At 41.5% G+C, this 26,229-nt stretch overlaps 2 protein-coding genes across 3 annotated transcripts; both read left to right on the forward strand.

Moving 5' to 3' along the window:
• Positions 1-615: 615 nt before the first annotated feature.
• rsf1a (remodeling and spacing factor 1a) lies at positions 616-17,625 on the forward strand. Its single transcript, XM_072695109.1, has 16 exons — positions 616-808; positions 2,724-2,815; positions 2,987-3,079; positions 3,522-3,727; positions 4,189-4,331; positions 5,014-6,692; positions 8,719-8,925; positions 10,269-10,373; positions 10,465-10,544; positions 11,346-11,400; positions 11,568-11,671; positions 11,760-11,827; positions 11,920-12,112; positions 13,191-13,432; positions 14,055-14,228; positions 15,630-17,625. Exons 1-16 carry the CDS (start codon positions 655-657, stop codon positions 16,193-16,195), a joined length of 4,161 nt encoding a protein of 1,386 aa, XP_072551210.1. The 5' UTR covers positions 616-654; the 3' UTR covers positions 16,196-17,625.
• A 1,354-nt stretch (positions 17,626-18,979) lies between these two features.
• On the forward strand, positions 18,980-24,385 carry clns1a (chloride channel, nucleotide-sensitive, 1A). 2 transcript variants are annotated; one of them, XM_072694843.1, is made up of 7 exons: positions 18,980-19,430; positions 20,561-20,697; positions 21,180-21,302; positions 21,710-21,820; positions 22,127-22,300; positions 23,251-23,317; positions 24,119-24,385. In XM_072694843.1, coding segments are annotated over exons 1-7 (732 nt in total). In that variant the 5' UTR covers positions 18,980-19,311; the 3' UTR covers positions 24,120-24,385. The 2 variants fall into 2 exon arrangements, with proteins under 2 accessions (XP_072550944.1, XP_072550943.1); XM_072694842.1 differs by lacking the exon at positions 24,119-24,385 and having other exon boundaries at positions 23,251-23,321.
• The last annotated feature ends 1,844 nt before the right edge of the window (positions 24,386-26,229 follow it).

Consider the following 26,229-nt stretch of genomic DNA (forward strand, 5'->3'; position numbering starts at 1 on the left):
CAGCATGGCTTTCATCAGGAGTGGGCCTGAGAATAATTACTGCGAATTAAGACATATATAAATCATATAAACGCGCTATAAAATATGTCCGATTCTGCTGCGACACACTGCTAGAGATGCCCCTAGTGCTGAGCCGAGACCCATGCTACGCTATGCTGATAGATAAATGCCTTGTTTTGCATTCTAACTGCATGTTTTTAATAGCCTGGCACCTTTATGCAAAGTTACATGCAGTAGAAGTTACAGGCCTGGTCAAGCTGTGATCCACAAAGTGTGCAGATCGTGAATGACGGTGTTGAGGGGAAATATGGGCAGTGTTTTAGTTCGTTGTGGGGACTAGATGTTCATACAGGATACTGAAAAGCCTAGCAGTTTCACACTGATGAGATATTGGGACATTTGGCTGATTTTAAAATATGTACTTCTTTGTTTATTTATACATCTCGGAGCTTTTATTCGAACATATACATCAAAGCAAATATTTCCTCATGTTTTTGAGCTGAATGTTAGTGGCTGGGTTAGGTATTGCACAGCTAGTCATACAAAAGGCAATGGAAACACCCCACAAATACAGGAATACAAACGTGTGCGTGTACAGTGTGTGCGGATAGTGTGTATGTGTGTGTGTGGGTAAAAAAAACCCCGCTGGAAAACATGGCTGCTCCGGCCGCTGCGCCGGCTCTTGCGCCGGGTTCGTGTCCGAGCTTCGCCGTGGTGTGCTCGTTTCTGGAGCGCTACGGAGCCGCCCTGGACCTGCCCGAGCTCACCTTCCCTGAGATGGAGCGATACTTACGGGACACATCGGCAGGTGAGGAGCAGAAACAAACATGGCAGAGAGTGGGGTCTCTCTCCTCCATCATCATCACCACCACCACCACCACCACCATCCTCATCCTCATCATCATGGTGCTGTTGTAGGCCAGTACTGTCGTTTCTGGGTTAGCTAAAGACTAAGAAGCCCCGCTGTTGCCAATCTACACCCTATTTTACAGCATAAATGCGTGATCGCGGCATTTTGTGTTTATTTACTCTCAGCTCAGCTAGCTAACGTTAGCCCGCTGGTTGTCAGGTGTTATTTTCCATTGGGTAACTACAGGCTGCTTGGCTTTGGGATTTTGTGGCACATTTACACCACAATTACAGCACTTTATGCACAGTGACAGTGGTTGTTTTGGTGGCCATCGTTCACACGCAGTGATTACATGACTATGTTGGTCGTTTGGGGACACAGGCAGTGTGTTTTTGGCCGTAAACCGGCCTCATATTTACATTCTGTTTAGCAACAGGGCGAATAGAGGGAGGTTGCGCATGCGCACAACTTTCTGTGAAACTTCCTCTTTGTGTGTGAGCGGGTTTGTATTAAGCTCTTTGCGGGGACTGAATGGGCCATTAAAACACACTTGAAAACATGCTTCTTTTGACGTTGTGGGGACCTGTATGGCTGCTCCCTACAAGAGAAACGATTCTGTTAAATGTAATTTTAATTATAGAGCAAGTTTAATTAGTTAAAAATAGAAATTTGGGTAGAAAAGAGCCCAAAGAGTTGCTTATGCAGTCTTAGATGGACAGATAGAAAGATGGATGGATGGATGGAGGAATAGACAGATAGATGGATAAATAGACAAATAGGTCCCTTTATTGTCGTAGCACAACGTACAAGGAATTTGAGTAGCAGTCCTGACCGTTTAAACCTTTAAACCCTAAAGGCCCGGATGTGTGCCCATACTTCAGATTCTCAGTATTAAATGACATAGGTTACATATTAATTTCATTATAATTAGAAAATCATTTGTATTATATACTGAATCATTTATTGTAGATACCACATTATTTATACTAGATACTGAATCATTTGTAATGTATTCTAATTAGAAGAGACTGAATAATATATAGACGTTGCTGGGTAACAGGCCTTCAATGTTCAAAGGGGTTAAACAACAATAAATTAGCATACAGAAATAAAATCTGAATAACAAAATCTTAGTTATATAGCAGATGGTAAAATATAATAAATAAAATCTGAGAATATCCCACATTTACTGAATTGTTAAAGTCATGTAAAATCATAAATATGATCAAATTTTAAATGTATAATATGTGCTAGCCATATAGCAGCAGATAAATATTTATCTGAGTATATTAATCTTTTACAAGGTTGCAGTGGCTCTTTAAACAAGTAATCGGGTTAGGAATGTATATATATTGGGGCAGTGGTGGCTCAGCGGTTAGAGCGCCGGGATATTGATAACAGGGTTGTGGGTTCGATTCCCGGGCTCGGCAAGCTGCCACTGTTGGGCCCTTGAGCAAGGCCCTTTACCTCTGCTCCCCGGGCGCTGGAGTTGGCTGCCCACCGCTCTGGGTGTGTGTGTGTACTCACTGCCCCTAACACATGTGTGTGTGTGAGTGTGTGTTCACTACCAGATGGGTTAAATGCGGAGGACACATTTCGCTGTACAGTCCACACTGTACAGTGACAAATACGTGCACCTTTACCTTTACCTTTATATACTAAGGTGCTGTTGGAATGTAAACAGCGCAGTGCATGTAGTTGTTAGCAGGTCCTAAACTGTCAGGGTTGCGCTTTGGCAGTGTTCAGTTCTCGTATTGGCCTTGGGATAGAAGCTGTGCATGCAGAAGGCCGTGGCAGTACACCCTACAAAGTGAGCAGTATTACCTTACTGTACAAATGAGTATTAACTTACACATGATCTGGAATTTGACAGTTCCACAACCTCTTGTTGAGCTCCATGTCAAACTGCTGCGCAAGCTCGGCAAGACTGTGTCATCAGAGAGATGGGAAAAGTATCTGGTCAGGGTAAGTTCTGCTTTGATCACTTTTGGATGTCCGAATTGATTTTATTACGAGGTGTGTATCTTCAGGGAAGTGTTATGCATTTATTTGTCAGATATGATATGGCTATTACCCATATGCTAACCATAGACCCAGTGTTCCCAGACAGCTGTTTTGTCCTGATTTTTAATCCAGGTGTGTCAGGAGTTTAACAGCACCTGGGCATGGGAGCTGGAGAGGAAAGGCTATCCGGAGATGTCCATGGAGTTCAAAACTGATATTCTTAAAGTACTTACAATTGTCATTACTTTCTCTCTTCACTTTCACTGTACTGTACTGCATTTGTACAGTTTTATATCTAAGATTAGTGATTTGCCAAAATTCATATTCAGTAAATACTTTTATACTTAGTAAATAGTGTTAATTATTAGGTTGAGTACAAGTAGTACAATTTATTATATAACTATTAATGTACTACATTGTAATAATTTATTAGTACTAAAACTAAAAAGTAAATGTATTACGAGTGTGTGTCATTATAGGTAAACAATGAAGGCTAATAATGTGTAAAATATAACAGTATATTTGTTATTATACTTTAATTACATATTGTTTTGGGGTCTTCTGTGTGTAGTGTACTAGTGTACTAGTATTAATGTTTGGCCTCAATATGCAATAACTTGTTTTTGACTGTTGACTGCATGTTGTTTGTCTTTGTTGTATTTTACAGTATTTATGTGAATGCCAGTTTGATGATAACCTCAAGTTTAAGACAGCAGTCAATGAGGAAGACCCAGACCAGATGCGCTTGCAGCCTATTGGTAGAGACAGGGAAGGGCTGTTGTACTGGTTCCAGTTGGACCAGGATCAGAATGTGAGGGTTTATGTGGAGGAGCAGGATGATTTGGATGGTTCTTCTTGGAAGTGCATTGTCAGGTAAGCGATGAAGTCTCACTGGGCCTTTGGCTCATGTGGCAGGCCAAATATAAGGCCAGACAGCATTATGTTTTATAAAAATACGCTGATGCTAAGGTATCAGCCCCAATACTGGGGCTACAGTACTCAATTAGTATCTGTAATATGGATTCCATTCCATTCCAAGTTCATTTCTTTTTATGTGATATTAAATAAAATATAATGTATAATATAATATATATATATATATATATATATATATATATATATATATATATATATATATATATATACACATTGGTGTAATGTACAGATTGCATTAGATGCAGTACAATTGTAGATGCATGTTTTTAGATTAACTGATGAGTTGTGGCGATCTCTGTATGCCTTAGTATGCATTAGTAGTCTCTAATACTCTAATCTATGCCTGCACAGTTCTAAAACCTGTCAATTGTAGAGCAGTATCAATTGTCTTCATGTAGGAATAGGAATGACCTGGCAGATATTTTGGAGGCACTTAAAGCCAAGCTGGACCCACCAGTAATGGACCAGGAGCAACAGGATGGTTCTTCTGGAAGCTTGGAAGAAAAGGAGAAGGAGACAACGGAGGAGATCTGCGTCAGTGGTAATAAAAACGTGCATTATTCATATTTGTATAACAAGTAATACCCAAGAACATATGCAGGGATGTGCAAATATTTTAGGTACTGTTTTTACCTGTAAAACTCCAAATGACACTAAAATAATTCCAAATAAACATAAAGTCAGTGGTCAGTGAGTGTGTTTCCTGTAAAACTCTATATGACATTAGAATAAACCCAAATAAACATCAGGTCAGTGGTCAGGATGTGCTCTTGGTAAGTAAAGGTATTGATTTGTTGATTAGAAGAACACAGTTGGAGGAGCATCAGGTCAGTGGTCAGAATGTGCTCTTGGTCAGTAAAGGTATTGATTTGTTGATTAGAAGAACACAGTTGGAGGAACACAGGTTTGGATGCTGAGTGTTTCTGTGAACTCCAGACTCTGTAGGAATTTGTTCAGTACTGCCAGCAGCTCACATGATCTAATTTAATGAAGGATTGATTAGATAAACTAGGTGTTGGATAGAAACCGTGGGAATACTGGCCTTCCTCCAGGAGAGAACTTGAAATGGTTAAACTAACACAAACTTATATATTTTATATATGTATATATAAAAACATTTAGCAGTTGTCCTTCATTTTCTATTCTATTTTGTATGACTTTTGCAGAAAATGTTTGTATCAATATGTTGTTAATTTAGCTGTGGATTATATGTTTCCCCAAAGGTAACATTAAAGGCAAGAAGAGTACTGGCCAAGCAGAGTGTACATCAGAAGAGGACAGCAAACAGATAACCGTGGTTTCCAAAGACGCTATTAAAGAAGAAAGCCTGCCAATGAATGAATATATTAAAAAGGCGGGATCGACTGGACCTCTTAAACTAAAAGAAGAGCGAAAGGATGAGCTTGAATCGAAGCCTGCTGGCACTGAAAAGTCTAAGTTTGAGCAGTTTCCCATTATAGACAATAGAGTTAGCACCATTAAGAGCCTAGTGAAGGATGAGCCGAGGGACTCTCCTAGACACTGGAACGCCATCTCCGTTGTCATGGCACCGGGCTCTCTGAAGCAGGAACTTCCCACCAAGACCGAAGCCTACAAGGACAAGAAAGCCGAGGATGTGGAGCGGGCCATAAAAAATGACCAGCAGGCTAAGATACCCCTGAAAAAGAGGGAGCTGAAAAGGAGCGACAGTTATGACAACAGCCATTACGGCAATATCAACCACAACAATAATAACGTCAGCAACAACGGGAGCGTTAGCCTTGGGGGTATAATCGTTCGCAATCCGGCAGTTTTGGCGCCTAAGGATCAGCAGACTGGGAGGGAACATGTTGGAGAAAACAAGACTTTGCCTATGGCTCCTAGCATAGGTACGGAAAACCTGCAAAAGCCAGCTTCTGAATCAGTTCATGAGAAGACAATGTCTGCTGAAGCAAACAAAAATGCTCAGAGAGATCAATACGTAGGTATTGGGGTGATTATGGGCCCAGTTGAGAGAAAGAGAGCGTTTCCTGAGCCTTTGACCACCCCCACGAAGGATAGAAACGGCCTGCATGGAGACGGGAAGATGTTCAAGGCCGATGTGACGCCTGCTGAGAATATAAGACAGTCTGTCCTTGTAAGAAAACCAAGTCTTATACCTGAGAATTCCAGTATTCATCATTCCAGCTTCATTGAAGAGAGAACACTTAAGGTGGAGCATGCAGAGAGTGAAGATTCAACTTCTGGAAAGGTTGCTGTGGATGATGTGGATGGACTATCTCCGGTTTTGCTAAAGCTAAAGGATAGCGAAAAGGACAGTAGTGAGGTGAAATCTGTTATTAAATCTATCCCGGTTGATCAAGGTTCACCTAATGCAAAGGCCACACAAGAAGCTGTCACATCATCTGTGGGAAATGTGGAAGAGGAGCTTGCTGAAAAGAGGAAGGCGAAGACAGCGCAGACAAGTGGCCTGAAAGCTGCACAAGGAATTGAAAGCAGAGGATATAAAAGCTCAAGAAAAAGAAAGTCAGAGAAGATGAAGGCCAAAGTGCAAACAGGAGAGGACCAGAGTAAGATGCACTGCGATGGAGCGGCTAATGACGGCGATGAGGAAGTGTCATCAGAGCTGCAGAAGGAGGGAATCCGCCTAAAGATCAAAATCCCTCTGCACAGACGGACGCCCGAACTCCGGCTGGAGAGAGGAAGGGAGGACGTACAGGCCGGAGACCGGCGGTCACTGCGGAGGTCAGCTAGAATCTGCAAGCCCAGTCCAAAGCTGGCGGAGATTCAGGTCAGGAAGCATGGGAAGAAACAAACAGTGCCCCCTGCGGCACGGGAGGTTGAAGAGCACAAAGAACATGAAGAAGAGAAAACGCTGCCCAAGAGGGACATTCTCAAGGATGGACCAGCCAAGTCTGCCAGGGTAAGCCTAAAACAAACAACTCATCATAAATCCATGATAAATTTGTACTTCTACAAAATTATCTGTGTAAAAAATATATGGATGATGTGAAATATTGATCAGAAGGTATGAAAACATATGCATCTCCAAAATGGCAACTTTACTGGAGAAGCAAGTCATTTTGGAGCATTTCTGTTGGTCCAGTCACCAGGACATTTTTGTAAAAAGGGCAACTGCCAGATTCACATTATTTCAAAATGTAAAAAAGGCAAAAAATGGACATAAGCTTTTTGAAAGAGAGGGGGGGGACATGCCTGAATTGTGGAATGCTAGAATTCATTATACCAAAATCCAGAATATAGGGGGTCATGAGCAGCATGTGTGTTAAAAACGTTGCTTGTCATTATATAGTAATACATAATAGTAATAATAAAAGGCATAATAACAATAATGATTTACATAGTAATTAGAGTAGCACAAATTGGCCACAGATGGAATTAGATATGACCCCCAATATTCTGGATTTTGGTATAATGAATTCTATTATTTGCCATGACGTTGCTCTCTCGTGCATTATGTCATGATATTTGATCGTACAAATGGTTTTATGGCCACAGAAATCTAAAACCATGTTTGCTCTTACAATGGGATTATTGCTGGAGCGCTAACATCACCATTGTAATATTTGGACAAGGCCATTAGCCGGCATGCTAACACCACAGTAGCGGTGTTGGATGAGGCCGTTAGCTAGAGCGCTAACACCATGGTGACGATATTGGACAAGGCTGGTAGCTGGTCTCGTGACACATCCTATCCGACTGCTTCTTTGGTTAAAATCGCGCACGTGATTAATTTTCACGCGGCTGTCATACTTACATGTCAGAATAAAATGTATCGAACGATATTTACTCATCATTTCTGAGAAGTTTTTATCTCGATAAAGTGTTGCTATTTAACTATATTTATTAAATGTGAATCACATATTAGTAAGTTTAACAATATTATATTGTTGTTGCTATGCTGGCATATAAAGCTGATAACAGGTAAAGCTAGCTATTGTGCACTTGCTATCCGATATCAAGTTAGTTCCTTTAGCGTTTGTTAGCTTGCTAACAAATATTAGCAACAGTTATCTACAGCCTATCCCCCGACATGTCATCTCTCCTGACTGTGGATGAAATTGTCCACGTGATTAATTTGTCATTCATGATTGAGATAAATGGAAATATATATTTTTGATTACTGTGTTCTTTTCTTGACAGCGTTGCAGGTAGCATGCTAGCTAATACAATCAGAGGGGGATCAGCTCGACTGGCTAACTTGTAGCATGATGGCTAATACAATCAAGGGGACCTAAAATATAAGCTCGGCTGTGTAACCTCTAGCGATTTGCGTCGATGCTCCCCGAGTGAATTACATATTCACATATTCGAATTAGGACACATTACATATGTCCTAGTAAGCAGTCGCTTTGGGACGTTGCTCACTGTATTGGGTCCTAAATGGTATTTCTGCAAGATGATGTCAAGAGGGGACAGGATGTGTCGGGGTGGGGGGGTGGGGGGTAGGATGTGTCACGACACCGGCATGTTGACACTGCTATAGCATCTGAAGGATTAATGAAGGGAGGGGGGTATTTGTTTTGCTGTTGAGTTCAGACATCAACAGTTGTTTAATATTTAATAATAATATTTATAACTAGACCAGACAATACCATGCTAATTTTAATAAATGCAAACCTAAGATTAATGTTTTGGTTTGCGCTGAGCTTAACTCTCTAATAACAGGTGAACTTGGCATTGATTGCTGTCTCGAATCCTGTGGTCCTGTGGTACAGCTGGTCCTGCTCTCTTGATGGAAAGACATGGCTTAGAATTTGGAGTGACTAAATTGAGCAAACATGGAGTAAATGAGGCTTTGTGCATTGTCTATGTTATGCCAACAGTTCCTCCATTAAATCGAGGGGGGGAGATTCCATGATGCGCTGAATTGTTTCTTACTGAATTATAATTTTCATCCCTAAAATTTGTACCATGTGTTGTTCCAGGGTAAGCGGAGGCACCGGCGACCTCGGTGGTCAAAAACGAAACCAAAAAAGCAGGGCAGAGTGGAAGTGGCCCCACAGGGAGATGTTCTGCCTGAGAACAAGTCTGAGAGAGAGGAGGAGAAAAGCGAGTCAGAATCCGAGCCCTCTGAGGAGGCTCCGCCTGAAGATGCCTGTAAACACTGCGGCCTCCCGAACCACCCTGAACTGGTGAGCCATAAAGCTCTTTGCTCTTTGCAAGTGTACAGGAAGCAGACATTGCTGAAGCTCCTCTTATACAATATGCTTGATCATTCAAAAGCCTTTAAGATCAACAAAATGCTCCTCCTTTAATAACGTACTTCCTCAGTACTACTGCTGTGTATATTTTAATATGAACAGAACATGATCAAACAGTGCTGATAGTTCTCCGGAAGTTAGTTCTCTCACAAATAAATGTGAAGGGGGTCCACACACTCTTAGAAATAATGGTACCTCCTTAGTCTAGTGGACTAAGGCACTGCCAATATGATCCGAGGACAGTTGGTTGGAATCCCGGGTCATGCTGCTTGCCATCAGCAGCCGGACTCAGAGAGAGCACAGTTGGCCTTGCTCTCTCAGGTTGAAGGCACTTCCTCCCCACATCACACCTAGTTTGATGTTGGTCAGCATAGGCATCTGTTAGCTAGTGTATCGGAGCTTAGCTGTTTTAGCACACTGGCTGCCTTTGGCTACCAACTGGCTACTTTCGAAAAGAGCTGGTGGCAGGCTTCACATGTGTCGGAGGAGACCTATGCTAGTCTTTACATTGTTGGGGGCATTGCTAGTGATTGGGGAGTTTACATGAGCAGGGCTTGGGTAATTGGCCTTCAATGGGCTAAAATTAGAAATAAATTATGATAAATAAAATAAGAAAATATATAGGAGCTAAGGCTTATCCATGTTGGTCAGTAAAATGGATCAGCATTTGGAATCAGATCCTTCTGTAAGCTACTGTGTTTTTATCACTGTAAAAAAGGCTGCCTTTTTTGTTGGATGCGCTCTCTGAGCAAGTGTTCACTTACCTTCAGATCACAATTCATATCAATACACTTTTACAAATAAATGTGCTTCAAATGGTTCTTTGAACGATGCCATAGAAGAACCACTTTTCGATTATAAAGAAGCATGTTTGTACTAGAGATGTATGAGCGTAGAACCTTTATATTGGTATAGAAATTTTACATCAAGTAAAGGTTCTTCAGACCTTCCAAAGGTCTCACGTCTCTTTTACAAACTTTATGAAACCAGAAGTGGTTCTTCCATGTCATTGCTCAAAGAACCATTTGAAGTACCTTTATTTGTAAGAGTGTATTGATGGGCATTGTGTGAATGTGAGTGAACACTTCCTCAGAGAGCACATCCAACAAAAAAGGCAGCATGGAGCTTCTTTTTTTACAGTGATAGAAACAAAGTAGCTCACAAAAGGCTCTGATTCCAAATGCTAATCCATTTTACTGACCAACATGGATATGCCTCAACTCCTCTGGAGCGAGATGTTCAGTTTGATGAGGTTGTTCTCATTTCTTTCACAGATTCTTCTGTGTGACCTGTGTGACAGTGGCTACCACACCGCCTGCCTGCGGCCTCCTCTGATGATCATCCCTGATGGGGAATGGTTCTGTCCTCCTTGTCAACATGTAAGTCAGTCCTCACTGTAGTTTTTTAAGCAGGTTTCTCGAGGTGGATGAGAGAACAGTCTCATACCTGGCTGTGTTTGGTTGTGTGTAGAAGCTGCTGTGTGAGAAGCTGGAGGAGCAGCTGCTGAATCTGGACACAGCACTGAAGAAACGGGAACGAGCTGAGAGGAGGTACGAATGCTCCACAGCTCCACTTTTACAGACCTTGCTTCCCATCCTTGATTTTGAGGAAACTGTAAAGATGGTCATGAAAAAAGATTTTTATAAATGAGATGTGTGAGTGGGAAGAACCTTTTTGAAGTCTAAAGAACTTCCATATAATGTAAATAATGTTATGTACCAGTGGTTTTCAACCTGAGGGCCACAGCCCCTCTAGAAAGTTTTTCTCACAGTTTGGTACTGCCAAGTAACCCACCTGTTTGTAATTTCCCCTAGCACTAGCAATGCTCCCAACACTAGGAGGGTAAAGACCTAGCACATGTCTTCTCAGATACATGCAAAGCCACAGCGTCTTTTCAACCTGCCAACCAGGTAGCAGAGACGCTCTGGAGAAAGCATTGGGTCCCCAGCTCCACCAAACCAGCGGTGCCTGTGCCGGCCAACACCATGCTGATGGCAAAGTGGCGTGGCTCGGGTTTCAAACTCGTAACCTCCGGGCCACAGTGGTAGCACATTAGATTATTGAACCTCTCAGAGCCCAGGATTATATTTGTTGTTTATTACGTTAAGTGAAGTAAAATCCTGAAGATTACATTGCTTGTTCGATTTTAAACGATCAGGTCAGTTAAATCTTGTCAGCCGTGGAGACTTTTGAGATTCCCATGATATCTTGTCCACTGTTACTGCTGATATTGCGCTGATGCTGAACGTACTGCTTAAGTAATGCGTGCATACTAAATTTGCTTTCTCAAACTGAACTGTTTACTTTGGTATTGGACCTAAAATATTTTGCTTGTGTTTGTTTATCTGTAGACGTGAGCGTCTGGTGTATGTGGGCATCAGTGTGGAGAACATCATACCTAATCCAGTAGGTCTTTTTACCTTATATATATTTATAAATTTATTCATTCATACACTGATACAAATACTTTCAAGAGGTAAATTAATTTATCAATGCTTATTTGAACAGATCAGATGATCCATTATTAATTGAGTCATAAATAATAGTGAATATCTTCCACTGTGTCCTGGCAGGATGCTGATGTAGAGGATAAAAAGCAGGAGAAGAAAAAAGACACGAAGAAGAATAAAAACCTGGAGAGGAGATCTACAAGAAAGAGAAAATCTATCAGCTACAGGTGCTCCACATGTGCACAATCATTTTTCTGGCATGACAAGATTTTCATAGACTGTGTTCATAATGTCTTATTCATAATCGACTGCCAGGTTTGATGACTTTGACGAAGCCATTGATGAGGCAATAGAGGAAGACATACAGAATTCCGAGGAAGGAGGTGGGAACAGCTTTCAATGAAATATGCCTTTCTGTTTGTTTACTAGTACGCTTTGGAATAAAGAATAATAATATTTTCTGCATGATGTCCAGCCGCTGTGGGCCGTGGTAAAGATATGGCCACCATCACGGGCCAGAAGGAGAAAGAGGGGGATAAAGAGAACCGGCGCCCTGTGAAAGTTTCCGCCCCTCGCAAGAGGAAACGCCGCCGGCGACTGAACGACCTAGACAGCGACAGCACTTTGGAGGACGAGGAGAGCGAGGATGAGTTTCAGCTTAGCGACAGGTCAGTCTCCTGGAGAAGGTTATAATAATGTAATAACAATGTAGTAATAAGGAGTAGAAGTAGCACAATAAAGGGCCTGAAAAGCAATTCCATGTGCAGTTGTTTAGGTGTTTAGTGAAATAGGAGGGTGGGCCGATATATGTTTTATTTTTTTTATGGTCAATGCTAATATTTAGGTGGGTGGCTGATGGCTGATATAATGCTGATATTGGAATTTTTGGGGTTTTCTTTTGCAACTGATTAAAAAAGCAGTTTAATTAATACTAAGAAGAAATGAGAAACAAAATTGAGGAACTTGCAAGTAAACTCTTTATTAACATATTTTTTAATCCACAGCCATTTTACACACATACTTTTGTGGCATTTAGTTAAAACAAGTGACTTGTCCCACATAATGTTTTGCTGATAAATAAAACTTTTGCTGTTCCAAGCCTAGCAAATGTGCCCGCTAGTGGTTGAAAATTCAGTTCTGCTGCGTCTGTAACACCACCCCAATTAATGATGTCATGGAGAGGATTTTACCTCTATTACATGGTGGTGGGTTGCGATCTTCCAAGTGTTCACGCTCTCGTTGGTTTGCAGCATCGACTTACCCGGCAGAGAAGCCTCTGGAAGGCTCTGTTCTCCCCTGCTCGCTTGTCCCGCACCCGCTCTGCACCATGCTGAGTGTGAGGGAGACGTACTCAGCGTGGTGGATGTACTCTTTCTTTAGCTCTGTAATTATCTGCACTGTCCCTTGATTTCAGAACTGTTTTCTGGTATTTAAGGGAGAGCGAGGTTCAGTATATCAGATGTTACACCATTCAACTGCATTTTGCTTTATGTAACATATTATTTTCTTTATGTAATTCTAGCCACTAACAGTTTTAGGTAAGATTTGCTGTGATTTAGGTTGGGACAAACATTTTAACATATAGAAAAGGTGACGGAAACTGAGAAAATTTTAATATCAATGAATAGATCAGGGAGGACAGTGGAAACGTTTAGATATTGGTTTAGTTGAATTATCAGCATGAAGAAACCTGACCTCAGTAATCAGTCATACCTGTATGATTTGTTGTGTTCTTATTGAATTCAGCATGGAGGAGGAAGAGTTTGTAGTGTCCGGTGATGATGCAGCAAGTGAGGTGGATGCTGCCTCGTGGGATGGGAGCGACTGGGGCAGCACCACAAGCGGCCCGGGCCGTCTACCTCCACCCAGAAAAACAGCCCGCAACGTCAGAAAGCAGAAAGCCAAGAAAAGCACAAGGAGAACAACTAGACGACAGAGAGGCTCTTCAGAGGAGGAAGAGCTTCTGGATTCTGAGGAGGAGGAGATGGGTTTGTACTTTCTTCTTTTGGGAAAAGCAATTTCCCACATTTTTCAGTATCAGTTGGTAAAGGCCAATTTTCAAGTTTGAGACCAGTTTGGCACGAATTGCAGGCCACCCAAACTGATGGATGTCATCCTGTAGGGATGCTGACACAGATGTGCACATGCGCACACAGCTTGCCTAGTCCCTGGAGAGAAGTATTGCCAATAGAATAGGACTCCCTGGGGCAGATAATCATACACTTATTTTGCAGCATGGCTAATGCCAGGGGTAGGCTTAAGCCCCCAGCATTGAGCTGTGGAGCAGTGGAATTGTGTTCTTTGAAATGATGAATGGTGCTCCATACAATACTTTTGGAATGAGTTGGGTAGTTGGGAAAGAGGTGGGTTAACCTCACTAACGTTGTCGCTGAATGCAATTAGATTCTCACAGCAGTGCTCCACAATTTTGTAGAAAGCCTTTCCTGGACAACAGAGAAAGTTACTCCAACAAAAGCTCTTTTTTTTATACCCTTGATTTCGGAACAAACGATGCCTGAGCAGGTGTCCCAATACTTTTGTCCATGTAGTGTACATCCTGGGATGTAACAGCACAGAATATGTTTTCTTACTCTTCTGTTTCTCCTGCAGAAACTGAGGGCTCCAGTGACTTCGATGACAGTGATGTAGACATGAGGAGACGGAGGTCGCGGCGTCAGAACGCACACATCAACTACTGCGAAACGTCTGAGTCTGAGGGGTCACAAAAAGCCCCCAAACAGAAAACTGGCCTTCCGCGTCGCAGACGACTGTCCAGCTCCAACAGTGAGGGTCACTCCTCTCATTCCTTTTTGAATTTCCTTACTAAGTTATTAAAGTTATTCTCTGTGTCAAAACAGCACATGGTCCTGTAAAGTCTTTAGTAAAAAGGACGACAGTTTCTGTGAAGTAATGCTCTAAAAATGGGTGAATTTAGCAGCATGCCTGAAAACAGTAGAAAACTCAAGTTTGTGGTGTCAGATATGAGGCTTTATCCTCTGATTAGGTGTGATTTGATCCGTTACCGGGACGTTTCTGGATGCACATCGATATCCATGGACCTTGGATCTCTTTAATAACTTGGCTAGATTGCTGTTGAGTTCAACTGCCTTTAACCTGAGCAGATAATCACTTGTTTAATTTCCGGTTTGGCCGTTTCCCTTATAAACGCAGGCATGTTGAAAAATGTGTGTTTGTCAGTGCACAGTAAGTCAGTGTTTGGGCATGTGATGTCAATGCATACCCTCTAATGATCATTTCTTCCAACACTAAAGCTAACAAGCTAGTTAATGCAGCATTAGATGCTAATGATAATGCAAATGATAGCTTGTGTACAAGAACATTCATATTTCTCTTTACACAGAATGTTTTAATCCTGAATTCAAGCGCTATACGGTATTATATACCTGCCTAATGTCATTTAACTTTATTTAATAGTTATAAAAAGTCCGCTTGGTAAGCTAACTGACTGTCACTAACTAGTAACTGACTATCATGGTTCTGTAATGTTCTTTAGTATTAGACATCACATTGTAATTTTGGCAAAAACAATAAAATAGAAATGTTATCCTAACTTTACAGCTGCTTGTATGCAGCGTGTTGACATTGAGCTGTCAGTGCGGTCTTCAGCATAGTTTAATCCAAAAAAAAATATTTCCAGTTTTGGGAATAAAATAAAAAACACCACCACCCTCCAGAAGATCAAAAAACACCCTTTTCACCATCTCCTAGTAATTAGTAATCTAAGTAATTTACTGTCACCACCGTTCTCACTGTACAACGGAAGGCTGTAACTGGCTTGTCAGTTTTGTTCTGAGTTTTGATTGTGGTTAGTTCACTAAGTACAGGGAGAAAATATGAAAATGAGTACAGTTATGGCATATAGAGATTCATGACGTGATATTCAGGTGAAGAAAAACCGGGTCTTTTCAAGTGGTGTAAAAAAAAAACGAGGACACAGTGTCATTGATGCGAAGCACCAAAACTATTCTTGTACTAATAGCGAACCCTTGTGGAGAATATTCAGCCTGCTCAACTTGAGTTAGTGTATGAGTGAGTGAGTCATGAGTGAGCCAGGTCCATGAGGCGTTTCAGTTTAAAAGGTACAGCTATGGGATTTTCAAATGACTCAATACATACTAGGTTGTTGTATGAGTAACATTGTTCAATATGTTCCCATTTTTCCAGCATCCGTCCTTTCCAAGGACTCTGAGCCTGAGGAGGATTCTGAGAGGAGACCGAAGGGCCGAAAGAGGGAGTCGACCAGAGAGGACTCCAAACAGAGGCACAAACCGCTAAAACTGAAACGGCAGAGGAGTTCAAGTGAGGAAGAGGAGGGCGAGGAGGAAGAAACGGCCGAAGAAGGAGAGAGCGAAGAGTCTGACGAGGAAGAGCGGCCGGTCCGAAAGCGGCTGAACCGCATAGAGACAGATGAGGAAGAGGAGGAGGAGGAGGAAGAAGAGGAGGAGGAGGAGATGGAGGAGGTGGAGCGAAGGCAGATGAGAAACGCACACGGAAAAAGAGGTAGTGGAGCTAAAGACTTCAGCCAGCTGCCTGGTAGGGTGCCCCCTAGAGGTTCGGAGGATTTATTGCCAAAGCACACGGGCAGAAATGGTGGGACTCCTCACGGAAGGCACAACGGCCTGGTCCCTCCGAGGCCTACAGCTCAGGATGAAGATGAGGAGGAGGAGGACGACCTCACGGCAGTTACGGACCTTGTTAACTTTGTTTTTGACAGTGAACAGTTGTCGTGATTGTGATGAATAGATTTAATATATAATCTTTTTTTTTTCTTTTCTCTCTCATGGCCTTTCACCAAAACGTCCACCTCCCAGGTGGGTTTCCCAGTGTCGGTCACCATAAACCTCCTGTTTTTGTTTTTCTTTTTATTGGGTGTACTGGACCAATACAAGCTTCCAGAGGAATGCCATGGTGTCTTTTCACGTAATGTCCGAATGCACTATAGTTCCTTACCATCCCATCACAGCATGCACACACACACACGCGCACACACCCAGACACAAAAACACACACATACACAGACGCAGGTTTAGAACAGGGTCCCAGTAAAACACATCTACAGATAGCTACAGATGTTCCTCTGAGAGATAAGCACTATGTAATTTAAGGCCAGTAAAAATGTCATCTGTATTACAGAGGCTTATATATTGTCCTGTAGAGACACTTTACACTGTACATTTTCAGGCTTGTATGTTACCGCATTTCAAATTTGGTGTTTTAGAGACGTTTTTAGTTTTATTCTCTGTACAAAAGAAGAAAAAAAAAAACAGAAAAAGTTTTTATATGAAAGAGAGGCTCTATGGTATTCTGCTCAGCAGTTTGAAATTTGACGTCTTCTGTTCGGTTGTTTAAAATCCTCTAATTTTGTTCATTCAGAATCTTAACCTGACTTTACTCACACCTTCTTCTGCCATCAGAAAAAAAAACGGGAAAAAAGAGATGCCCCCGGGATCTGAAAAGGCGCACAGTTTTAGCAAATTAGCAGCTTTACTGACATAGACGTTATAACCACTTTATTGTAACATGCTTAATGTTAAGTCTTACTGCTGTCCTAAAAAAGTATGTTATGTCGTATGTTATGACTTCTTTGTTCATTTCAAATAGTTTGGCCAAACAATAATAGTACATCCATGAGGGCAGTCAATTTGGAAAAACTCTGCAGTGTTCCCTTTTTTTTTTAATTTTATTAAATATATAAAAAAATATAAATTATATAATGTGCCTGTACACTCGCCCATGGGCTGACCTAAAAAAAGGAAAAAAAAAAAAGATTTCAAATTTTTTAGAATTGAATGCACTTGTCCAAGCACCTTTGACCGTGCCAGGTGGTCCGGCACCGTTCGCAGCTTTTCATTCTGCACTGAAGGTTTTGACTCTCTTTCAAAAGCACTTTAAAAAGAATGAAGTGTTGTTTAGCCCCGTTCATTTCTTTTAACTGCGCCACTGTTGGAAAAACAGAACACTACTAAACCATTCCAGGTCACACCACGCGGACAAGGCCTGTGTGAAGCCCCGGTGTCACAGTGGAAGGGAAGGGTTTGTGGAAGGGTGTTGGACTGGAACGAGTGTTGCCTATGTTTTACTGTTCATGTTCAGTCTCCGTACTTAAAGAAAACAAACAAAACATGAAATAAAACTTGACAAGCATATCTCTGCCTAACAACGTCTCTACATTTCCATCATTCCCTGCCACCTGAAGTACTAGTAGGAGTCCGGGCTGTGTGCTGATTCTGCTCCCTTTTAGACAGATCCCGCTGTAGATCTTGAGTCATCCAGTTATCAAACATTAACATGTTTCTTAAATCCTTATGTCCCCAGATGGTTTTGTCAATGGGAAAAGATTATCCCCTATAAAAAAAATAATCAGGTTTGAATTCCCCACCCCCCCATAGTAATGAATGGCTTAGGCCCAGAGTATCCTATATGGGCATGTCGCCAACCTCAAAATGAGGACTCTCCAAAGTTTCACATCATAAATGATGTAGAATTGAGCATCATTTCAACCCTGATGGGGGAAAAAAACATGAAACATGGTCAAGGAGGTTAAAAAGCTGGTCATCCAGCTAAGAACCCACCAGAATGCTGGTAGACCAGTTGGTTTATATGTGAGTTTGAGGGGTTAGATGGAGACGGTCTGTCAGCATGGCCAACTTGACCAAGATGTTCGTCAAGCCGGTCATCGGTCATATTGATATTGATTAGTTTGGTCATGCTGGTCATACCGTGTTTTTCAGCAGGTAAGAGACTAAGTAGACAGGCAGTGAAAATGGCACTAGTTTAGCGCTGCTGCTACAGCATAGCTAATGCTGGTAACAGCTAACAAACACTGAAGGTCAATAAAAAAAGTATCTAAATTTTTTTTTTATTAAATATATAGTGCTACATTCTCAAATTGCATCTAACTTTGTATCTAAAACATCTCCCTGACATTTCTGCTATACTACCCATATCTCACTGCCTAGTTTCCCTTATTAGGACACTGCTTTTACTAGATAGTAGCTAGCTACGGAACCCGGATGCAACAAGTTAGAAATATAATATACACTGTTCCATCAAATCATATATATATATATATATATATATATATATATATATATATATTTATTTATTTATTTATCATAATAAAGCAAACATTTAATAAACGTTTTTATTATAGGGAACGATTTGTTAAATCGAGGGAATCTTTTAAGTCTTTAAAATATTATTTTATTCGCCAATTATTAATTATTTTATTAACTTGAGGGGCTCCGTAAGTTAGTGTGCAGGGAGCGATACACCAAGCACTTCCCTAGTTCACATGCTTGTAATAATATCTCCGAGCCCGAGTATGGCAGCAGCGTTCAGCCTCGCGTTAATATTGCAGAGGAAGTGATTTCTTTCCGCGCTTGGTGTCCAAAGCGGAGTGATCGGGTTGCGTTCCAATATACGCGCTTGTGTCCTAACTAGGATGCATAATCTGTGACCACAACGCGTGCCCTGCCACCATTCTAAATAGAACACAGGTGCACATATCGGAACACAGCCAGGTTCTCGTGTGTGGCGCGCATGGAAACAACATTGGGCAGAGAAAAGCAAGACTGTGGGGATTTTATCATTTAAAAAAGAAGTTTAGCTGATATTATCTCTGCGCAGAGAGTCCACCAGCCTCCGCGTGTGACAACGAGACTGCGCAATCAATAACGTTTTTTTTTTCTTAGCTTAGCTAGCGACATTAGCCTGACTTAGAAGCGTAAACAGGTCAGAGTATCAGCAAACGCCGCTACTAACAGGCAGCCAGCCCGCGGAGTTGTTGTGGGAATTAGTTTTTTTTAGAGCGTAAATTAATAAATAATTAAATAAAATTTGCAGTATGGTTTTGTTAAAATGTTTGCCACCTCCTAGCGAGGGCGTTCGGCACCAACAGGCCGAGACATCAGCAGTTTTAGACGGGAAAAGACTCGGGACAGGGACGCTCTACGTAGCCGAATCGTAAGTGGTGGTTTGTTCATGGCGTGCTGCAGGGCTGCGCTCCAATTCGCGCCCCCAGCACTCTAGAATGCGTAGCTACCTACAGGGCGCTGGTGCTCTGGGAAATTGGCTACTGCGTAACGTTACTGTCAGGTTCGAGGGTGCGTCAAGCGTGCGCACTTGCACTTCCTGTTGTGCACTTGTAACTCCAAATGCACAGGTAGTGCGCGCATACCTGTGTTCTGGACTGTCAAGCGCTTGTGTTTTTATGCTCTAGGTGCACTTACTGTGCTCTGATGTACTTGTGTTCTAGTAAGGCTGCCTCTTGCGCACTTGTGCCCTGGAAAGCTAGGTAGCTAGTGTGTATTGCTGTCTTCTGAGTGGTTCACTGGAGCCTTTCTAACTAGTGTGCTCCATCTATGTTCTGATTGGACTGGTTCACTATCTAGTCAGTTGTAGTAAGAACTGCCTATTGGACACCTAACAAGTCTGTTGATCTTGGCACAGTAAAATTAAATCGTAAAAAATAAAAAATCTAAAAATAAATATATATATAAATCATTGTTATATGATTATTGCAAGTGGTTTGATGTGAAAGGGTTACCTGTAAAATAAGTTACTGAGTGTTGCTATAATTGCTATAATATTGACTACAACACTAATAGTTGTTAGGGACTGTTTTGCTTTACAATGCATTACATGTAAATTGCATCAGGCGAACCTCGGGCAGAGCCTGGCGACAGCAGCAGCTGCCTACCTCTCCTCATGCACATATCTGTATATTTTGTGTTTATTGCGCTTATTGTCTTTGCACCATGTCTCGTGCCTTGTCTACTGTCCTTGCACTATATTACCATGTCCTTACCTATTCTGCAATGGAAATTTAGCCGGACTGTTTTATTGGCCTGTACAGCCCTGTATTAGCATTATGACAATAACACTGAATTGAATTGAATATCTTCCTCCACCATAAATTGATAAAATATATGGTTTTGATCAAAATCTCCTCTAAACTGTGGCAAAATTTTGTGGGGTTCCCCATTAAAACTGCTACAGTGTCAGCAGTAATAACTCTATCAATGATGTTGTTGTGTACTCACTGTTGTGTAGAACTGTATGAGCTAGAACTGACCACTATCCTGCCCTTTCAGGCGTCTGTCTTGGCTTGATGGATCAGGTATGGGCTTTTCGTTGGAGTATCCCTCTATCAGCCTCCACGCAATCTCTCGAGATGTAAGCGCTTACCCACAAGAACACCTGTACGTGATGGTCAACAAAAAACTTGACGGTAAGAAGTTCATCCTTCTAAACGTATAAATACACGCCCTAATGAACGGGTTATTTACCCCCGAATCTAGGTTGATGAGCTAAACGTCTAGTGGACCAGACGTCTGCTTCTTTAGATTTGCACTGCAGCTACAAGACTATTGTTGCTAACAATCAATCAATCGATCAATCAATCGATCAGTCAATTAACCTTTCACTCAGTCACTCAGAAATGCATTGAGGGTGACCTCATTTTCAGCGTATCCGAGCATTTACAATATGCATGCAGTTGTAGTGATTAGTGAAGTAAGTGAGTGCATTTCCTTAAACGATCAGGGTGACTATTGACTTCTAGTGATAGTTTGCATTAGCGTTAGCCTCGTAGCATGTCGTACAATTTGGACACCAAGCGTGCTTTGCCTGATCACCTATATCTGCTGTCAGAGAAAAATTGCAGAAATGAGATTTATCACTGAAACGCCTCTTTATTCACTGTGACCGCAGATGAAAACGAAGCTGAGATGCAAGAACGAGCTCCAGATGACGAAGGTGAAGAAGAGAGTGATGATGACAGTGAAGATGGGGTCATCACAGAGATCCGATTTGTCCCGACGGATAAAGCAGCCTGTGAGTGTCTGGTTTACTACTCGCTTTATGTCGGAAAAATGGTAAAACCATGATGTTTACCATTGGAACGTTACCAAGCATATTATGGCTGTGTGCTACGGGTGTAATTTTAATATTTCATGTATTATTAAACCTTCTTATAGTTGATTAATAATATCCCAGTGGGTTTCTCTTATTTTAAACCTGAGCTTAAATAACTAATGATGATGATGATGATGTCATTTACATATGCAAATTATTAACCGATTTATCACTTTATTTTTGTGTTGCTTGCTCCTATCCACAGTGGGCTGGATGGGAGCAAGCAAGCTCTTGAGAATAGAGACCTCTGCATGGGTTTTTATGAGTATATGAGTATGAGATTATATGAGAATTGAAGTATGAAGGAACTGTTTTGTGTGTTGCAGTGGAGTCCATGTTCTCTGCTATGTGTGAGTGCCAGGCCTTACACCCTGACCCGGAGGACGAAGACTCAGACGATGATTTTGAAGGGGAGGAGTATGACGTGGAGGAGGCGGGTAAGGAAATGGGCAGTGTTCTGGACAGTGGTGGATTGGTGTCTGGATTGGTGGATATACTGTATGTGTGCACATCCACATACCACAAACGCACCATTTCCTTATACAATCCACAACTAAAGGATCCAAATCTAACCTAAAAGTCTAAAAAGAATGTCAGTATAAGAAATTGTCAATAGGTCAAATGACCATGATTGTACATTTACTAAATACAGTTATTGTTTGTAAGTGTTTCCGATAAAGCGGCCAGTGAGTGTATTTACACAATCTCGCTTACTCACTGCCGTCGTCCCTCCTCTCCTCCAGAACAAGGTCAGGGAGACATTCCTACATTTTACACCTATGAAGAGGGGCTGTCCCAGCTGACCGTGGAAGGTCAGGCTACTCTGGAGAGGCTGGAGGGGATGCTGGCCCAGTCTGTGGCTGAACAGTTCCACATGGCTGGAGTTAGGACTGACGAACCCTCTGCTGGGTTTGAAGGTGAGCCCTAACTGTTAAACCCTAGCTGGGGAAATAATTTTTCCATATCTCTGATTTGTCAGAATGATAACAGCCTGTATGTAATCAAAACTATACATAGCCTTGTGTGAAAAGACTCGACTTGAGCAGCCATTAGGTGTCAGTAGCAGGCCAAAGCTTGGGCCAGAGTGAAGGATGCTAGTCATTTTATACTGCCTTTATATTTGAACAGCCATGTCTCTAGTAGTAAGTGCTCATTGATGACTGTATAAATGCAGCTTATGCCAGGTTTACGCTACACAACTATCAGAGATGTCAGGTCGTTGTTTTTTTGCATGGTATGCAATTGATCAGCTACAAAGGGTCATGTTTAACAAGGTCTTTCACCAGGAAGAACCTGTGTCTGTGACAAAACATGTTTTTGGAGAGCAGATCGACCAAACACGCATGAGAACTGATGCGATGCCATGGATTTCCTTAAGAGATGAGTGCTACAAGTGGTCTGATTTCCTGTAAAATCACAAGAAAAAAAAAGAATATGTATGATGAAATGGATATCGATCCCGGCAGATCATTGGACACATCAGAAAGGCTTTGGTACGCCTGCCAAAGTTGAAGATGATGTTCCTCTTTTTCTTGGGTCCAAGTAGACTAAGGAACTTTTCTTGTATAGCCATGCTCTCGACATCCAGTCACAACACATTTTTTACACTACCGAATGTAGAGCTGCCGACAGGTCCAGGAATTAAACCTGCTAGATATTTGTCGGGGTCTTGTGGTCTTGCAAGGCATTGGCGATCACTCTGCAAGCTCTCTGATTGCAATCTGAGGCTTCTGTCTGCACTCTCCAAAAACAGTCGGCAACTCAAAAAATGGGGGCTAAGATTATTGTGTGATGTGAACCTGGCATAATATCGATCACTGGTCTATGGTTGTGTGATTTCTGTTTTGTGCGATCTTTCTGTTACCAGATGGAATGGAGGTGGACCCAAACTCTGGAGAAGCAGGACAGTTTGACGATGCTGATGTGGATCACTGGTAATCACTGTGTCTATGAAACCGTTTACAAAGGACATTAAATAGGATTTTTGGAGACTTCTATACACAACTTGTGGTCTGCTCTTGAGCTGAGCTGAACTGGCTAGGATGGCCTGGCCTGGCCAGTTTTACTAGTAAATGATTTAGCAGACAGTAGAACAGCTGATTTCTAATTGCTCTGAGATCTTTGTAAATCTCTTAAGACTCATCTGCATCTACAACTTTCTTTATGAAGGCCTCAGAGAGCTCTTTGGAGATGGCCATGGTGCTACCACTACAACAAGAGCAACCATCAAGAACCATCATTTAACATCAAGAGCAAACCAGACTAAATGTCTGGTTCTAATCATATTTTAATCATCTAATTGTAGACATTTTAAATAGTAGTAAATGTGGGTGGTCTCCTAACATTTTCCTCTCAGGAAAATTACATTTCTGCATTTTTAAAAGGCGTGTCTTCAGTTTAGTTAGTTTAATAATATTGAGGTAATAAACAAATATTGTTGGTATATATGAGGTTTCCTAATCTTTTCTCATGACTATACATATCACAGGTAATGTGGCTCTCCTGCACCTCCCTAAAACAATAATAAACTCACCACCCCTGAATTTATAAGCTCCTCAGAAAAAGAAAAAGCCTGATCACTTGAACACAAGTGGTCGGTGCTCCATTAGGCTACACTGTCCATTTTTCATTGCTGTATTAAAATCCTCAAACTTTTACTTACATACCATGACTGCTCTTGATAATAAATTTAGGTCTGTCTTGAACATCCCTAAATATAGTTTGTGTTCCTCCAGATGGAGCGCTGTTCCCCCGATGCTAGCTGAAGCACTTCAGGGCCTCTCGTGATGGTGGGTCGTTCCCCAGGCTCTTCTTCACTGCCGTTTGCCATTGGTGGAACTTTCTGGGCTTTGTATACCTAAGCCCAAGTTCCTCCAGCTACAAAAACAGCATTTCTGCTTCTGTTGTGTTTTGTACTTTTCCTTAAGACCAAATTATCCATTCTCTAAAAGCAAGTGATATTTGTATCAAGTGTTCAAATTAAATAGTTGTTTTGTACAAAAGATTTGTCCAGAGTTTCATTGAAACTGACTTCTGAACTGAATAATGTTTCTTAGATCAGTGTTGGCTAAAAATACTCAGCCTATTTATAGGACTCGTATTATTGAGCAAAGATGATAAGTTTGCTAATAGATCAGTGCTTTTTTTGTTCCTTTGTAGCCACAGCCTGAAGACAGTGCAATCTAAAGCTGTCAGCATTTCGTCTTTCATACTTTGGTCTTTTTTACATAATGTTCTTAAATGGAACACCTAATTTCAGCTGTGTAGTTGATGATTCAAGGTCATGCTGAAGAATTCTGAGGTAATCCTGTAGTTCCACTGCCAGCCCCAGAGCATGATGCTCCCACCACCATGCTTAACAGTTCAGTGTTCTCTGTATGAAATTCCTCACCTGTGCTCCTCCAAATATCTTTTGTGTCATTTTAAAACTTGTCCTTGTGGTCAGTTGAAAACCTGGAGCTTGCAGGGGTCAATTTTGGAGAGTGGCTTCTTTATATACACATAATATATATAATATATATACACTTTATATACACAGTTCTGACCCATCAAACATAGACTTCACATGAATCAGTGGTCTCCAACTTGCAGTCCTGTAAGTTGTGAGGTGGGGCCTCCATGATCATCAGTTAGCCTCGGGCACTCGATCCTGACGTCTGTTCACCGGGTTGTTTTCTTGGCACTTCTGGTAAGCGCAGACCACTCGTCTAGCCATTACAGTTTGGTTCTTGTCAAAGTGTCTCAGATTCTTAGGCTTTTTTTCTCAGCATTTTTCCTGTTTCAACAAATCACCTTCAAGAACTGACTGTTCACCTGCTGCTGACAATATCCACCCCTCGACAGGTTCCACTGGAACCAGATTGTGAAGTTTATTCACTGCAGCTGTCTGTGGTTTTAATGTTCTGGCTGATGTTAACATGGTTCTTTAACTTAACAAATGTCACGATTTTTGTGCTGCAAAGACTGATTAAAAAAAAAAAAAGATCTTCAAAGAAACATTTCGCCTCCACATGGTCAGTGTTCCATATACAACTATTGCCTTTACCTAAGAACCCTTGATCAAATCCAGACATCCAAATAGTTATTTGAGTTGTCAAGGTTCCATATAGAACCATTAAAGAAACCCAGGTGACCTGTTTCTTTGAGTTGTTAAGGTTCCATATAGAACCATAGAGCCTTCACTAGATGACCCTTGAAGAAACCCAGTTTTCCAAATGGTTCTTTGAGTTGTCAAGGTTTCATATACAACCATTGGATTTACCTAAGAACCCTTAAAGAAATCCAGGCATTCAAATGATTCCTTATCAAGGTTCCATGTAGAACCACTGCCTTCATTGAAGAATCATAGAAGAAACCCAGGTATCGTTCTTTGAATTGTTGAGGTTTCACATAGAACCATTGCCTTTACTAAAGAACCACTGAAGAAACCCAGGTGAAATGGTTCCTTGAGTTGTTAAGGTTCCATATACAACCCTTGAATAAACACAGGGGGTTCTTTTAGGGTTCTTTAGTAAAGGCAGTGGTTCTGTATGAAACCTTGACGACTCAAAACTGTTTAGGCAATTTGAATGGTTCTTGACGTTGTCAAGGTTCTATTTAGAACAACTGCCTTTACTAAAGAACCACTTAAGAATCTGGTCAGTGCAGCTTCACCAGCCACGCTTCTAAAGGTCATTTCTGGGCACTGCAGGGTTTAGAGCTTATCAGCTAAATCAAGTTTGCTTTTCCGCACCCCGGGTTCACGGTCACCAATCACTCTACCACTCATTATTCTCTGCCCTGGTCTCTGCTGAGTGTGTTTGCAGTGAGCTCTACACACACATGGATGGGTAATTAGGACTGAAGA

Source organism: Salminus brasiliensis, chromosome 13 (genome assembly GCF_030463535.1).
Source record: "Salminus brasiliensis chromosome 13, fSalBra1.hap2, whole genome shotgun sequence".
NCBI lineage: Eukaryota > Metazoa > Chordata > Actinopteri > Characiformes > Bryconidae > Salminus > Salminus brasiliensis.